Raw genomic sequence first — 17,752 nt, forward strand, 5'->3', positions numbered from 1 at the left:
CGTCATGTGAGCTAGGTATTACCTCTAAGTATCTAAAAGGGTTTTACAAGGAGGAGGGAGAAAAATGGTTCTCCTTTGCCTCTGAGGACAGGACTAGAAGCAATGGGCTTCAACTGCAGCCAGGGAGGTTTAGGTTGGACATCAGGGTGGTTCAACACTGGAATAAATTGCCTAGGGAGGTTGTGGACTTGATGAACTCTGGAGGTCCCGTCCAGTTCTAGGATTCTATCTGGAATTGTGATGACTGCTGCCGAATAGCTAAATGCTGTACAGCCTGCTAGTCTGTGTTGACACCCCGTCATGTATCCACACGTGTCTCCTCCATCTGTTTCAACTTGTCCTTTATTTATTAGAGTCTCTGAGGCAGGGACTGTCACTGTCCTGTCTGGCTGCTGCAGTACATTGCAAAGATACATTGCCAGTGTCTGAATGTACAGCTAACTTGGAACAAATTGACTTGCACGGATGGTAACAGTTAGTGTTCTCCACATGCAGGAAATCCCTGAAAATGCCGCAGACTTTGCTCATCTAACTTTTCTCCACGGACCTGTGTTCATGAGTGGAACTGACTTGAGATACACCCGCTCCAAGCTGTGGGATTCTGTGAAGCACTGTTGGAAGGTAAAAGTATCAATGTCACACGATTCTTAGGTGTGAGTCACCGCACTGACTAGCAAGGCCACTTCAAACTTCCCTTTGCTTTGGAGTTTTCTGTAACATCTGCCTTTCTTTTCTCTCATGCACCCTTAGCATAGAATCCCAAGGCTGGTAGAGACGTCAGGGGTAATCGAGTCCAGCCCCCTGCCCAAAGCAGCACCAACCCCAACCCCAACTCAATCAGTCCGGCCAGGGCTTTGTCAAGCTGAGACTTAAAAACCTCTAGGGATGGAGACTCCACCCCCTCCCTAGGGAACCATCGCAGTGCTTCCCCACCCTCCTCGGGAAATAGTTTTTCCTAATCTCCAACCTAGACCTCCCTGACTGCAACTTGAGCCCATTGCTCCTCATTCTGCCATCTGCCACCACTGAGAACAGCCTTTTTCCATCCTCTCTGGAACTCCACCTCAGGAAGTTGCAGGCTGCTGTCAAATCGCCCCTCACTCTTCTCTTCTACAGACTAAATAGGCCAAATCCATTAGATCCGGACTCGTGGATCTGTGTATGTCCAGCTTTTCTAAATAGTCCTGAACCTGGTCTTTCTCCACGCAGGGCTGCCCAGCTCTTTCCCATACTGTGCTGCCCTGTGCAGTAGTCCGGGAGCTGACCTTGTCTGTGAAAACCAAGGCAAAAAAAGCATCGAGTGCTTCAGCTTTTCCCACATTGTTTGTCACTAGGTTACTTCCTCCATCCATACCTTCCCTGACCACCTTCTTATTGCTAACATGCCTAGGGTTGGCTTGAGTGCCTTTCTCCTGTCTCATACTCCCCTGGCTTCAGCCCTCCAACCACGCTGATATGTTCAGAGCTTCCTCACAAATAGAACCAGCCTCTTCCCTTTCTACCTTAACTTCAGAATAGCTCCAATGTGCTCAAACTACAGTTCTGCCCCATCGGTCTTGCTTTGTACTTTCCCCTGCATTTCTCGACTGAGTCACTTCTCCTGAATCGCTTTTAGGCGGAATGGCAGCCGGAGCCAGAACCCAACAAGCACTGTTCCCAGATGGTGGTTCAACACAGTCTCACCGTCTTTGGGAAGCATTTCTCCTTTCTGGATTTCTTTGTTAGAGCCAGACAGGTATGTAACACCCTTCACACGACAGGACTCACAAGCTCCAGGAACCAAGGAAGTGCTAGTGAGTTCAGGGGACAGCGTGGTGACGCTTGAGCTCTTTCGTACGTTCGCTCAGGCTTTCACTAAGTTCTAGAGCTGTCAAAAGAGAGGCAAGCTGGCTCGTGCAAGCATGACACATTTTCATACAGATCTCTGGGCCCAGGGGAACCGGCGCATTTAGAGCGCGCTCTCCTGAGGATTGAAGATGCAAAACATTAGCAGCACGAGGAAGAGAAACAGCCTTAGAGTGACTGCGTTTGTTTATGTCTAAACTTACGGGAGAAACAGATGGTTTGCATGGAGCAGCGGGGAAATTCCACAGGACTGAAGAAAAGCTAAAGGATAAATGGTCATGACTGAAGTAATTCTAGGTCAGCCTGATGTAGATCCTTGGCAAAATAATGGAATGGCTGATATGGGACTTGATTAATAAAGCATTAAAGGCTGGGAACCATTCCCAGTCAATAGGAGTGGACGGAAAATAGACCTTGTCTATTACAAGTTTGGTTGAGGAGTTTGCTTTAACAGACACCTGTAAAGGTTTGGACGAGGTGCTGGCTGGTGGTGTAAGAAACGGCATAATGAAAAATAGGTCTTGGGTGTAATTATAAATGGGGAATCCTCATCGAAAGGGTGTAACGTTGCCCCCCTCCCATGACCCCCACTGCCTTTCCTGCATGCAGAAGGGACTGAGCGGATTCCTTCTCTCTCTGAAGGTGGGGCCGGGGCTTGTCTTCCTGACCTTTGAGCATGCTTTCCTGGGCCGCGGGGTCATTCTGCAGAGCGTCACTCCTGTGGAGCCTCTCCTGCAGCACGTGGTCCACAGAATCTATTATCAGCGGGCCATGCCGGCGGCGATCCCCAAGTTCATCCTGAATGTGGAGTGCATTCAGGTAAGTGGCCGAGGGGCTGGCGCCCAGTGGAGCCGGGCTGGGACTCCTGCCCTCGTTCTGATCGCACTCGCGGGCTAAGCCTGGAGGGCGGGCAGGGCAGGCCATGGGAGGATGGTCCTGTCCGGACACTGGTATGTATGCGGAGCAGCTAGCTCCTTCCACTGCTCGCGCCAAAGCCACTTCCAATTGGGCTTATGCAGGGATGTGTCTCAGGTGGGAATTACCCCCTCCTCCCCCCATGCTCCAAAGAACTGCTTCTCCTGGGGGCAGCTGTAAGACCTGCCAAGCCACAGCTACTCTGTGGCGCTGGGATTACCAGCAAGGCTGTTTCCTGTCTGCCCCCAACCTTTGGCCATGCTGCACATGCACTGGACAGATGCACGTACCAGGCCTAGGGGCTGAATGCTCAAGGCGCTGGAGCGGGCAGGATTGGTGCAAAACTTGGGTGAGTCTGGCTTGGGCTTCCACAAAAGTGGCAGGAGCGAAGGCCAGAGGCATCTCCAGGAGTCCATGGGCGCTTGGCCAGGTGCAGTTTCTGGCCTTGGTGCAGTTTCTTGGCCAGGTGCAGTTTCTGGCCTTGGTGGTTGGAAGTCCTTGAGAAACAAAAACCCTCCACTACCTCAGATCACGTTTGCTGAGCAAGGGGAGGCAAATGCCCCCAAATAAGGGTGTAGTTATGGGCGGCACCAGCTCCTTCCAGTGCTTCACAAGACCTGGTGCTGGGCGCAGGAGTCCTGGTGCCCGAATCTTCCATTGACTCCTGGTTACCTCCTCACCCTGCCTCCCCGAGAAGTGACAGGCTGTGCTGCCCATTGCTACTACCTGGGACCTCTCTGACAGAGGAATAGGCCCACAGCTGAGCCAGTCCAGCTCTGTTAACAGCAGCTGGCTGCAGCCGCAAGGTGCTCTCAGGTGGAGAGTGCATGATGGAAAGCAAAGCCCTGATTTAGTTTTGGTAGCCTCTCAAAATCCCACCTGAGCTCAGAGCCCCATCCTGCAGTGCCCTGATAGACAGACCCACCCACCCACCCTGCCCTACAGAACTTCTGTGGGGAGGACATGCCCCGTTTTAGAGAGGAGTCCCAGAGGCAGAAGAATCAGGTGACTTGCCCAAAGTCTGTGCCCTTAACTGAATCCAGAATTCCTGAGTCTCTGCCCAGTGCCTGAGAACACCCCCCCACCGCAGTCAGCAGGCACGGCACCAGGAAAGCCGCTTGCCCCGCTCTCTGAGGAGACGTTGGCAGTCTCTGCCAACAACAGGCCCTGCCATTCCTTCAGTGGTTTCTGTCCCATCAGGCCTGCATCCAGTTTACAGCTGACAGTGTAGACTCCATGAAAACTGGAGACGGCTGCTCTGCCTGACGATGGTAGCTCAGAGGGCGCAGGGTTCCTTGGCTAGAAGCAGCCAGCGGCCATTACAGCCTTTGGAAGTACTAGTCTCGCCAGAGGTCATGTTGCAAATTGAGCTCCATTGATCTTATATTTGGGTGGAATTTAAGTTGTTCATCTTACCCCATTAAAGTCTTGACACATCTGGAGCCTAGACACGAGTGCGCCTGCCCCAGGGAGCGCTTGTTACCGGCCTGACGAGCTCAAACCCTTGAATTGGTTCACCCTCCCTCTTGGAGGGAAGGCCGTGCGTTCCGGGTATTTCCTACCGGAAGGCCAGCCGCTCTGGAACAAGGCCTTCCATGTTGGGCTGCCAGAGTCCAGGCTTGTTGCCTGTTCGTGGTCCTGTGGACGGAGCGGTTGAGTTGCAGAGTTGTTAAAAGGCCCATCCATGCCAAGCTTAGCCCCACATCTGCTTGGTGTTGGAATAGTTAGGCAGGGAAGGGAAACGCTATTATTCAGCCCCCCCGGAGCTTGTGAGAAGTGTCAAAAAGAAACTCTTCTAAACCTGAAGTGGTGCTAAGGGGGCAGACCTCCAGGATGACAGAAATGTTGAGAAATCCCCCACAGCTGCAAAAAACGGTTTTTGATAAAGAAATGAACATGAGAACGGCCAGACTGGTTCAGACCAAAGGTTCATCTAGCCCCGTGTCCTATCTGCCGATAGTAGCCGAGAGAGAATGAACAGAACAGGGAATCATTCCGTGATCCACCCTGTCACCCATTCTCACTTTCTGACAAACAGAGGCTAAGGACATCTACGCCTCCTGGCTAATAGCCACTGATGGACCTAACCTCCATGAGTGGGGCAGAAAAGACCACCACCAATCTGTGAAGATCCCCCTGCACATGTGACGCGGTTGCCGGGACTTAATGTGGGTGCTCTGTGGCTAAGAAAAGCTAATTCAATACAGTGTCAGCCAAAGCTGAACGGTTGAGTTTTTTCAGAACCAGTGGGATCTCTGGATCCACTCGTGTGCTGCACGAGCAGCAGCACCAGTGAACTGGTAGCGTGAATGAGCCTCTTGTTCAAAGGTCCATGTACTTACCATAATTCTGCTTCTTCCCGTCAACAGTTTGAACGTGACATCATGATCTGGAATAACAAGCAGTATCTTTCTAAGCCGCTGCTGGTCAAAGAAGATTCCACAATCCAAAGGCACAGACGCTGGTTTGCTCAATTTTACAGCAAGAACAGCACTAGATTCACTCGCCAGAAGGATGGACTGGACTGGTGAGGGCCTCCTGGCTGTCCAAAGGCTCCTCCCTGCCTCGCCAATGAGAGTGACACTCAAGCTCAGAGCAAGATAATGAACCTGCACACCCGCATCTCAGCACACAGGACTGCAACCTTCAGGTTTCTGGTCTGGCTGGTGGGCCTCAGGCTTCGGCTTCAGCCCTGGGTCTCCGCAAGTCTAAGCCAGCCCTAATGAGCCCATTAAAATGGGGTCACATCCCACTCGGGAGTTCCAACGCGCCGTTTGAGAAGCCCTGGCATAGGCTTTGTGGTCAGAACTGTATGGTAGCTCTGGGTGGGTCCCCTCTCCAATGAGAAAATGAGACAGACTCCCCTTGAGAAATCGTCTGTACCCTACAGCAGGGGTCAGGAACTTGTGGCCCACAGTTTGGCTTGGGGCTCACCCTCCGCCCCCAGCTCTGAACCACACCTGTAATACTCAGCAAACCTTTTCACTACTTGGTCTTCCTTTAAAAAATAAAAATAAATAAAAAGGACACATTTCCTGCCACCTACACTGCCTCTCTCCTGCGTATTCCATGTGGCCTCCTCTTGAAAACAGAGATTGATTTTGCTCTGGGGCTAAATACAGCCAACCGCTAGCATGCCCCTCCCTTTTACTTTTCTTCCTTCTACATTCCTCAGACCCAGAACACCAGTTATATTTAACAGGCGTTTTGGGTACAACACAGGATAAGGCCTACTGCAGAGTTTTATGGCTGGTCCATACAGTCCACCAAAGACTATACAGCTACAGTCTCAGATCTCAAGGAATGTAATCACCACTTCCACACTTGTAATAACAAAGGGCTACCAAGAGGTCCCAGATACGTTCCTAAAAAAAGAGAAAACCTGACACACTTATTTTTTCCTAAGGTTGTTTTATTGTAAAACCATAAATACAACACTGACATGAAAATCCTCAAGCAACGGATGCTTTCTTACAGTTTGTCTTCTGCCTTGGCATCAACTCTGAAAAGAATGTTGCAGAAATATGTCTCTAAGATACCTCTCCAAGTAACTGAACTCTGTCCTGGAGCTCTGAGCTAGTTGGATCCTACGTGGAATTACTCCTTTTTCACACATGGAATATTTCCATTCGGGCAGCAACAGACTTGTAGAAACAGCAACATTTAAACAGCTTGATTTTTTTTTAAAGAATCCTTTTCATTTGACGTCAGTCTATGTCTCAAACAGCACTGAATTTATTTAGTTGTAAAAAACAAACAAACAAAAAATTCTAGAAAGAAAAAACCTAAAAGAACTTGAGTTAGCCTCAAGCATTCATATATCACAATGAAAATCAGCAACTCAATCCCGTGCAATATTGCTCTCTGTTGAGTCATTCGATCCACACCAACAATACATGAGACTTCAAACAGGTTTTGTTTTGTTTATTAACACAGCAAGTGTGACATTAGATAACCTTTTAAATACAGTACATGGTACAGTGCGGGCCCAGCTGCCTGCACCTTTCCCCATTATGAAGATAAAGCCAGCGGTGGCGGTTTATAAAAATATTGTGTTGCTACAAAAGTATAAATTAATGCTACTGGTATTAAGAAATATTAAACACATAAAACTTATAAGGATTAAGAAAAATATTCATTAATACCTGTAGAAAACTCTGGCCTAAAAAAGATATTTTTTGTATATTTTCTTTCTTTTTTTTTTTTTTAAGATGGCATGAGATTCTTGCACTCGCACGTGGAGATACACATGCGGGTGCATCTATGGTATTGCCTAGAACATCTGCATCTACAGAAAGGAAGGTAAATGCACACAAGTTACTGGGTGAAGGGAAAGGGGGAGGAATAGGAGAACTCTGCTAATAATTTTCCTGATGAAATCAGAGGAATTCAGCTCCTAACAGGAGGTTTCAAGAACTTAACATACATAATGAAGAACTTTTGAGACTGGCTGCAGATGAGGGTTTCCTGGTGATTTTGTTGGTAGGAGACATTCTAGCTACAGAATTGACTGGAATCCTCAGAGTCTTGATGAGGTGTCTTCCTACCTGCCATCAATTATCAGTTGCCCTTTTAAAACGGTGAAAATAAAAGCCTCCCAGTGAATTTAAAAGGACTCTGGCAACATCCGCAACGGCCCTAAGATTCTGTTGCTCTTCTGAGAGTACGCGCCTCCCTTCTCAAGCTGACCGGTCCTTCTCCATAGATAACGTCATCACAAATAAAAAAATATACCCTAACCACACACATTTCAAAGACCTCCCCCAGGATCCCCAGAAGACTACGCAAGGCTTATGAGGCTGGAAGGGTCTCTTTAAGGAACTTTGGTTGTACATAGCAAGAGTTTTACAGGTCTCTATCCATCAATTCCACAGATAAACCTCCCTTTTGTTAAGGCGATGCTGCACATCTGGATACCAAGACAATTGCTGTCTGTGACACTCAAATATAGGAGGAAACAATCCTTTCAGTCCGTGGACCATGTCGGGCACCAACGAGCCATTCATGTGACCGACTGCAGAAGTTACACTAAAAATTTCAAACTCAGCTGCTTACAGATTACAAAACCTTAAAAGGTCTACTGGATACAGTGTTCTCTAACGGGAGCAAAACTCTTCTGTCAAGTTATAAAACAAAGGACAAACGGAATAGTTAAAAAAAAATCACAACTCCCTGCCCCAAAAAACTCCCCCTCCCCGAAAATTCAACTGATCAACACAGTTAAACAGACATCCCAGAAGAACTTTTATTATAGGAAATAGAGGGCAATACACTCTCATTGGTTTACCATATCTGGCCTAGGGTAAGCAAAATAATAGTATCAAGGGGCCATTCCACCTAGGATCTGTGCTTGTTTTACCACTGCAAATTTATCACATTTGGCTTCATGAAGTTTCCATAAGCCTAACATTTCCCTGATGTATAGACGCGTCGTCCTAGGTGCTGAACAAGGGAGAACTTATTGCCACTGGGCAACATTTTCAAAAGCACCTAAAGTGATTTAGGAACCCACGTCCCATTGAAAATTTTACCTGCAGCGTCTCATTGGGTCTGCTGCTTCAATGGACACCCAGCTGATCCCGTGGACTCAGAACCTCGGTGGGACACAGCTGGCTGCACGGTGGGATTTACCTCTCTGCCATCTCCCACTGTTGCTTGGAGAATGAATGAGATGCAGCCATTTATTGTTTGTACCCAGAGACTCTCAGAATTGGTGCCACCCCACAAGCCAACCAGCAACTTCTAAAGTGGATGTATAAATAGTCGAGACGGGAAAAAAAAATCGATTGGGTCACTTTGTCCATCCAGAGGGGCCACCGCAGGACTGTGCAGTCTGGCCTCCCTGCTCTGTCTGGTCTTGTTTTAAATGCTGGGCTTCAACCCCATTCTCAAGAGACGAGATGGAACAGATTCCTCTGCAACACGACAGGATTCCTGAGACGCAGCTTGCATTTCCTTTCTTTTCCACCCATTGCTCGTTCTTCCACCTGGGCCACCCTAAAGAACGCCGCACCTCTCCACCCTTGGAATTTGTAGCTTGCAGATACTCAGATTCTCTTGTCTTCTCTTGGCCGTCACTTAGCTAAACTAGATTTAGATCTTTCTTCATTGGTCAGTCCACCTACTCCCATTGCTTCCGATTTGTTGGTAACTTTGTGGTGTCCAGAAGTAAACACAGTCTTTTCGCGTTAGTGTAGTGTTTCTTTATGATCTCCCTCCTCTGTGTCACATTACCTGGCAGTTCAGCCACTGTTGGATTCAAGGTGCTATAAAGTATGCTTCAGATTGGCCATGGCGGCATGGATTCCTCCTTCAACAAACGTATTTCTTCCTACAGAAAACCCTCCCACTGCTACAGTGTGTGAACGCACAAGGAGGGTAGAGCCACTTCCTGGGGTGCGAGAGCCACAGAACTTCGAGGCACCATATGGAACCAGCGAGGAGTCCTGTGGCATCTTAGAGACTAACAAAATATAAGACTCCAGAAGAACTCTCCAACATGGCAATTCAGACCTTGGGCATGTTTTCAGAAGCACCAAAGTCCCATTTTCAAAAGGGATTTAGGCTCCTAAGTAATCCCAGGACACATTTTTAAAGGGGATTAGGTGTCTAAATACATTTTAAAGGGGATTAGGTGTCTAAATCTGGCCTTTAGATATTTTTAAAATGTTACACCTTGTTTAAGAGAAAGATGACATCCGTGTTCAGTAAATGAATCTAGTTAAATTGGCAGAAACCTCTAATGTAGATGTTGCCAGTTTCACTCCTACTTAAATTAGTTTCACTTAATTTTGTAATTTACAGACTCAAGCTAAACCAATTTAACATTTGTTTAGATTGGTTTAAATGTCTCCATTAGGGATTTGAACCAATTTTTCATAGATTCCAAGGACAAGAGGGACCCCTGTGATACGACCTCCTGTTATTTGTCCTCAAAATAATTCCTAGAGCAGAGCTTTTAGAAAAAACAACAGCTAATCTTGACATAAAAATTATCGGGTGCTGGAGAACCCACCACAACACATGGTAAATTGTTCCAATGTCCAATTCTTCTCAATGTTAAACATTTGGGCCTTATTTCCAATCTGAATTTTTCTATCTTCCACCTTTAGCCATTGGATTGTTAGATGTTTCTCTTCTAGATTGATCAGCCCATTATTAAATATTTGTTTCCCAGGTACGTAAGTCATCGCTTAACTTGTTTCACTAAGACTCTTTTTTTTAAACTAAATTGATTTAAATTGTTTTTTTTTAAAAAACTGACAAATTAGTTAAACTGTTACACATTTTCTCATACGGACAAATCTTTGCTCACAACCTTCACTCCAGCCTGAAACCCAACAAAGATACTGGACACTACCCAGTTCCCAACAATTCTGGAGATGGCCTCAGTGGAGTGGAACATTGTTGGACACATGCCATTGCTGCAGGAAAGGAGAGAAGAGAGAGAGAGAGAGAGAAGAGGGTTATAGGTTCAGCAATGTCCCATGGGCATCTCAGCTGCCAGGTCCTCTCAAAAAACAGAACTTTCTGCTGAGAAAAATGTTGCCTTTATATCCTATTTTTTTCAGTTCTCAGCCTTTGGTAAAGATATTTGGACAGGAAAAGAGGAACTTTGTTTCTTTAGCGTTCATCTACTCTTGGTGCTCATTTGCTTCTGTGACAATTCTGACATTACCATGATTTCCACACTTACTTGGTGAAGTCCCAGAGAAATACGACATCCGGGGCAGAATAAGCAGCAACAGATTTCTTCCTACAGAACCGAGATTCCGTTTTCATGCACAGACATGTGTCTCAGTACTGAATGAGGGAAGCAACGTGTTTTGCAGTTTCCTAAGCATGCATCAGAGGGCCTGTAGACAGCGCACGACAACACTGCTTCTACAGCAACCGGATGTTCCACTCCACTTGCTAGCCACTGACGCAGATCTGTGCAGGGTTGTTCAAAAAGCCAAGGCTGCAGGACAGAAAACTATCCCCCCAAAAGGTGTCCAGGCCAGTGTAGCCAAATAGTTTGTCAGCATTTTAATCACATGGCACAAACCGATTTAGTGGCTGGCTTCCTCAGTAACAGCCACATCGTGGACAGCATAGAGAAGAAGAACTTTCCCCACCCTCACCAATGAAACATATAAGCTTTGTATTAGGTTTGATGTGTCCCTCTTAGGAATGGGGAGGGGAGATTCCCAACACACCCACAGCTGGATGAAAGAGCTTCTAGTTGAAAGGGATTGGAACCAGGCTGCGCACACGGCCCTACCATGAGGCCACAGCCTTCCCTGCCCTACCATTTCCCACTGCAGGACTGGCAGCTCTTAAGCAGCAGTAAATAAATAGAGAAGTTGGCAAATCAACGGAAAACCTTTCCCTAAATTCACAACCTTTGCAACTTATTCGCGCTCCGTGGAATGTGCTACTGTCGGAGACCACATCTATACTTACCACATCAGAGACTGATCTGGTGTTTGATTTAGTGGGTCTAGTGAAGACCCACTAAATTGAATGCTGAGGACGACCCCAGCCGGTGCCAGCACTCCTGGCAGTTGGGAGGAGTAAAGGAAGCCAAAGGGAAAGTTTGCTACCACTGGCCTCTCTTGTGAAGACGGCACCAAGCTCGGCTTAAGATAAAATACCATAAGGTATTTTGCGTAGCTGGAGTTCCAGGTGTAGGGTAGACCTGGCCTGAGTAATAGGACTAGGAAGCAGGAGCATCATCACAAAATCTAGGCTACTATCATCCTGTGGGTAGCACAAACGGCTAATGGGTGCTTGCAGGTGAAGTGCCTGGTGCCTGGAATCTGTTTCTCTCCCTTGTTAGATGCTGGGGACTCTTCCATTCTCTTGGTAGGGAACAGGTCATTGTTAATTGTATTTATTTTATTGTGTAAGCATCCCTATTTTCTCCCAAAGGTCACTAAAACATGTCACAGAAGATTTCTCAGTTTTCACAGTCAGGGTTTCTCTCCTGCTTCTTTTTCTCCTTGCTAGCTCGAAATGTCAATTCTGTTTATTAAACTTTTCTCCTGTATTGCATGTGCAAACAGCTTGATGATTGTAGGGTTGCTCAAAAAGGCCAGGCTCATGTAGGAGGAAATAAACAGAAAACCCCTTGCACTGAAGGAGAAAGAAATTCCACAAAGAAATGTCTCTGCGAAGTCCACTGCATGAGAAAATACATTGTGGGTGGTCTCCTGTCCTTGAGTGATGCCTTTAAATGATATTATTGCTGAAGCAGGTAGCAGCACGGGGGCTGTACTTGCTAGAAACCTTCTTAGAACAAAGACCTCCACAACCACACACACAATTTCAGTAGGAGATGGTTGGTTTTGGGTTGATGTCTTAGGCTGAAGATTGTGTTGGCTTCTTGCCTGTCTGATCGGCACATGGTGCTGCTTTCCCAGCTGGGAAGGGGCAGAGGCCCGTTGGGAAAGAGATCTCCATACAAAAAGTTGTCCTTAGAGGTGCCTGGAACTATTGCAAGAACGCTCTGAGCAATACAGGCCACCCAGAACGTAATTCAGTGCCTGCCATAACCAGGGATTCGAAGTTAGAGATCGCAAGTGAGCAGCGACAGAGGTGTCCTCACCTGTTCTAGTGGGAGACGGATTTATTGGCCAGGACTCTGGACTTTACAACCTCTGTTTCTAACAAGTGTCTTGAGACCTGTAATTGTTACCAGAACCAGAGATGGGCAGAAGGGACTTTGGCTTATTGTATGTTCCGTGGATGGTACCTCTAAGTGTGCACCTGCCTCCTTGTCCCCAGTAGACACTGGCAGGATGCAGTGCATACCCACCTCCTGCTCAGGGAATTCAACCCACCACCTTTCAGTTACCAACCTGCTCTAGACACTCCTCTGGGGCACCCACATCTGCCAGACCGATCTCTTGTCCCCGGCGATTCCCAGTAGGGAGCAAACGGCTTGACGTGTGAGGAGGCCTCAAGAAAGCAATTGACTTGGTGGAGAATTACGTTTGGTACCAAGAGCCTGGATTTGCCCAAGAACACCAGAGCTAAGAAGTCATCTGGGGCACCGCACAACTTTGTGTGCTGGCACGAGACCTTTCAGGATTTGCATGTGCGCGCGCGCACACACACACACACACACACACACACACTCACACTGCAGCAGTCAATCTCAGAGCCTGGCCAACGACTCAGGTTCATAGCTCGGGACTAAAAATTGTAGTGTTGATGTTTCCACTTGGGCTGGTGCCCAGCCTCGGAGATTCAGCAAGCAGAGGAGGCCTCAGAGCCTCCGTTCCAGCCCAAAGGGGTACATCTCCCCTGCTATTTTTAGCCCTGCTCTGTGACTCACTGCTGCCCAGTGAGTTTTTGCAGTACCCCGAGAAAGCTCTCCTTGACTGCCAGCAGAAATGACTCATGGGACTTGGATTTGAGGATGATCTCCTATACTGCAGTTGGGAATGGGATACATGTCTCAAAAGACAGGGAACAAGAAGTCTTAAAGTCACAGGGCCTTATTAGCCAAATGATCCAGCTGTGTAACAAGTAGTGTAATGCACTAGAAGGTATTGAAAAGACATTCGTGCTAGCAGAGGAAACCATTCAGAATACCGTGAGAAGTGCTCTGAACTTGAGTGGGAACACTTACATTCAGACAGATCTTTGAGCCCAATTGCTTATCTTAGCTTCCTTCAAACTTACATTTGGAACCTGACACCCTCTGCTGCCCTGAAACATCACACCCCTGGTTTGTTCTTGACCAAGTGAAAACTCTTTTGATATGTGTATCGGGAAAGCTTACAGAAATGTTGTATATCAGTGGCTCTCAAAGTAGAGCCTGTGGACCATCAGTGGTCTATGGATTACTTGGTGGTGGTCCACAGAGACCTGTCCAGTCACACCGTGCTAGCTGTTAAAGTGTATTGAACGACACTCATTCTTTACCTCTCCACGTCAGCAATTGCTGCAGTTCTCACAGGGACGTCATTGGTCCTCAATGGGCCATGACAATCCTGCCCTGAAGATGTGTTCCATTCTAGGAACCAGTTTAAGAACCACTGCTATCAGCTGTACAAGTGAGATGAGCAAGCTTACAGCGGGACTTGAGAAAAAGTTTATCTTGTAAAAATAATTCTATAAAACATCACGGTTATACTTTTTGCCATAATTTCTCTCTGTTCTCAATCAAAAAGGTAAAATGACTAGCTAAAATGTTCAACTCAAGAGCATATTTTTTGATATTTTTTTCTTAAATTAAAATGAAAAAAAAAAAGTGTTTCCTTAAAGTCTTCCTTCCTGACTTCTACAGATATTAGTGCTTGTAAAACACAGCTGCCTTGATAACATGCAACATATGTTAAGGAGGCTACAAACGAATGCCCTCAAGGTGTATAATTATTGATAGGAGCAAAGCCCAGTAGAGACCTGGTCTGTTCAATGCTGTTTGATTATCCATGGCAAAGTGGCCCAGGGGACAAGAGGAGAGGTGGGGTGAAGGGGAAATAAAAGAAACTTCAAGTCACTTTTGATCTCAGCTGCCTGAAGATTTTAGAATGTCAGCCTCCCATTGGTGCGCCCACTTGAAAACATTAGAAAGTTTGTCAAGTCCACATGCTAGCTAACAGAAAGGAGCATGTTCCTGGCAGAGGGCTGGGTCTGACTCGTGCTCGGCTTCCCTCTGAAACTTACGTTTTTTATTATATTTTATATATATATATATGTGTGTGTGTGTGTATGTACATATACATGTATGTATACGCACACGCACACACACATATATATAAAATCATACACACACATATATAAGCACTTGGTTTCCAGGGGCTTTTATAATGAGGTCCACAGTGTTTAGAACTTAAAATTCTTTTCTTTGTTTGGAACAGTGTTTTAAAATTTTTTGTTTGTTTTTGTTTTTTTTTTAATTAAAAGACAGTTTTAAAGCATGTTGGACTTCAAAAACATGAGTTTGTTCATATCTTCTGGACTGAGTAGCCTCCTCCTTTTGATTAAGAGGGCCTGCTCACACATATTTACACATTCACTTCTGGCACCGACAGCAGGCACTGCTAAGAGCCAAAAGGCCAACTTGGCTAGTTTCGTATGCTTTTGGGTAACACACGACCAGTACTGAAATAGATCAGGGGTGGCCTGGAAGAGGGGTTCTTGCAAATAATCGTAGACTTCATTTTTCCCAAACTGCTCGTCTTCCTGAGCTGGAGGGGCCTCACCTGCTGCCCGTGGTTTCTTGGTAGAAGGTTCAAATTCTGGTTCTTCTGCCCACGACTCTTTCACTTCGTTGATCAATTCACAGACCTTGCCAATGATCTCTTCGTGCTGGTACGGTGGGACTGGCCGCAGCTTCTGCTGAGGGTCCAAGATCATGGCTACTTTGTGTGCAGAGTGAACTTTGAAGTTCTCCTTCAGGGCCTCTAGAAAGAGGTGGCAGAGCTTGCTGACTATGCCAGCGTCATTGGCTTTGGAAGTGAACAGTTTCTCCAGTTTCACGTAGGTGGGCAGAACCAGCTGCAGGGTGGGCCGGCTCTCATTGCTCAGTTCGATCACGGCTTGTTTCACCGGGGCCAAAATGGCTGCCAGGTTGCTGAGAAGATGCTTGTTCAGGTTCTGAATGAGGTTCATCTTCTTGGCTCTGCTGTAGAACTCACAGATCTGCTCATAACGCTCGTGGACGAGCAGGAGGGAGTCAGTCACGGAGTTCCAGCAGGGTGGGGGAGACGTCTCCTCCAGGGAGCCAAAGGTCTCCTTCGAGAGGCCCGTGGATCCCGCCAAATCTTCACAGACATTCAGGAGCTCGATGACTTCGTGCATGTTGCGCGCCTGCAGCGTGCGCTTACTCAGCACGCTGTGCACGACTGAGTTCAAGGCACAGGCCGAACAGCGCAAGCACATGCCTGCCTTGGAGAACGCCGAGGCGTTGACTTTGCAGTCTGTGACGTACACTGTCCTGATTTCTGACATCACAAACTCAGACAGGACGTTCTGCACCCAGTGGTGGATAAAATCCCCGTTATCTCGGATGTCCACACCCTTAATTCCCAGGACATAACTCTTGATGTGGTTGCCTTCAGCCTGATATGCTGTCAGGATGTAGCAGGAGTCAGGGCCGATGCTCTGAGAGTGGCAAGTGACCCCTATCCCCAAGCACGCGTTGCTGCCCAGGGCGCAGGTGACTTTCACTTTCACTTGGTTGTACATCCGAGGCAGATGCTTCAGGGCCAGCGTGTTGAAGTTGCCAAGGATTTCTGTGACCGAGAAAGCACCGTAGCGCGCCCCGCTATCCACCAAGGTCTGTGCCAGCTTGATGAATTCCTTCCCGCTCACCACGCTCAGGGCTCCGAGGTCGGTGCACATCACCCGCAGCAGCCGTTCTCCAATGTGCTGCCGCTCCTTCTCGGGGATCGCACTGTTTGCTATCAACCCGCCTGCAGATGCTGCAGAAAAAACAGGAAGCAGAAAGGGATTGGTCAGGGTCATTCCTTCTCCACGCGGACCAGCAACAAGGCCAGAATTTCTCCCCTGCGAGCGACCCAACCAGGCGGCACTTGCCCAGGGTAAGGCAGGTGCACAGCTCCATTCCTGAAGCAAAGATTCCCAGTGGGCCTCCCCCACAACAGGCTTCTAGATTCAGGCGGCCCCTCCAGATCCAAGGAGAGACATTTTCATTTGCTTACAGCAGGAAGGAGCTCGTCGGTATGTTTTCCCTGACTCAGACATAGCACAGCAAAAGGGGATTACGCAGGATTCAGCACAATACCCCAGGCAGCTGTCCTCTGTCCTTCCCTGGAGACCTCTTGGAGGGACTCAGCGAGGGGTTCTCTACGTAAGTTATAATTACGCACGGTACGAGTTGACTGTGCATCAGGGTTATCAGTTAGGTCTTGGATTCACCTGGCATGTCTCAGTGAGCTAGGTTGGCCTTTCCATTCTTCTTCTGTCTAGAAGTCGGGACTCGTGTTCGCGCAACATTTTTATAATAAGAGCTGCATCTACCTAGGTTTTATATGCACAATCAGTCTAGATTTTTTGGTGAACTACCCTGATGGTCAAACTTGTACAGCAGGGCTACTTAATACATGGCCTGCGAGCCGCATGCCCACGGTGCGGTTTGGGTTTATGCAGGACTCAACACATGGCCTGCGTGTGGGATCCTTTGAACATGGCCTCCACTGGGAACATGCTCCACAACGGTGAGTCAATATAATGGTCTCCTGTTGAGATGCTTTTTAGTAGTTCAATTCCTGGACTGTCATTGCTCATGAAAAGTGCTGCCATATGGGTTGAAATCGGGTAAATGTTGCATTTTATTAATATGAGCAGAACTGACTTAAATGGGGCCTGTGTGTTGTGAGTCTCATTGTGGCCCCTGGGGCTTGCAAAGTTGAGTAGCCCTGCTGTACAGTTTAACGTTTTCTTTCTCCTTCCTCAGCTCTAGTTTGCTTTTGTGACGGCTCTGAGGCTTGCGTGTTGTTTCCGACATTTTGGGCCACACAAATATTAGGTATTTAATGCCTCTGGTTTATCCAAGGGAAGCTCAGCTCTGATTTTTTAGCATTGCTGCTTTTTTTATCTATAAATACCCCCATTTCCCACATGGATTGCGACTGAAGCTCAAGATCATGTGACTTGCCCAAGGTCCAGTGATGAAATCAAAAATCTTGTTGGCTGCCCTCTGGTGACACCTACTGCACTGATTTCTTTCCTTATGGCAAAGAAATCCAAACTGTGGCCACGCCTTCACTTGCTGCACCAGAGATTGATCTTCTGGTGTTGGATTTAGCAGGTCTGGTTAAGACCTGCTAAATCGAACACCAAGTGCAGCTCTTGTCAGCATCAGTAGTCCTCCCAGTTACGAGGAATAAGGGAAGCTGACCGTCGGCCTCCCTCTGTGAAGAAGGCGCCAAGCTCGGCTTCAGGTAAGCTGACTCCAGCTACATATTTTACATAGCTGGAGTTGCATACCCCGACTCGATCTTCCAGGTGTAGTGTAGACCTGGCCCCAGAGAAG

General features: G+C 47.4%; 2 protein-coding genes across 33 annotated transcripts in view; one reads left to right on the top strand and one right to left on the bottom strand.

The window, feature by feature from the left end:
- LOC102455749 (cholesterol 7-desaturase nvd-like) overlaps positions 1-5,708 on the top strand; it is a 29,292-nt gene extending 23,584 nt beyond the window's left edge. Inside the window, exons 4-7 of the mRNA XM_075905320.1 lie at positions 496-621; positions 1,616-1,735; positions 2,488-2,664; positions 5,130-5,708. Of these exons, the coding sequence (XP_075761435.1) occupies positions 496-621; positions 1,616-1,735; positions 2,488-2,664; positions 5,130-5,291 (585 nt within the window). The 3' untranslated portion in view covers positions 5,292-5,708. The remainder of the gene's footprint in view (positions 1-495; positions 622-1,615; positions 1,736-2,487; positions 2,665-5,129) is intronic.
- A 765-nt stretch (positions 5,709-6,473) lies between these two features.
- The window catches only part of ZNF618 (zinc finger protein 618), a 215,298-nt gene continuing 204,019 nt past the window's right edge, over positions 6,474-17,752 (bottom strand). For all 32 annotated transcript variants that reach the window (XM_075905309.1, XM_075905298.1, XM_075905294.1 and 29 more), the window contains one exon: positions 6,474-16,178. In XM_075905309.1, the coding sequence (XP_075761424.1) occupies positions 14,665-16,178 (1,514 nt within the window). In that variant the 3' untranslated portion in view covers positions 6,474-14,664. The remainder of the gene's footprint in view (positions 16,179-17,752) is intronic.

The sequence above is a fragment of the Pelodiscus sinensis genome, chromosome 22, assembly GCF_049634645.1.
Source record: "Pelodiscus sinensis isolate JC-2024 chromosome 22, ASM4963464v1, whole genome shotgun sequence".
Taxonomy (NCBI): Eukaryota; Metazoa; Chordata; order Testudines; family Trionychidae; genus Pelodiscus; species Pelodiscus sinensis.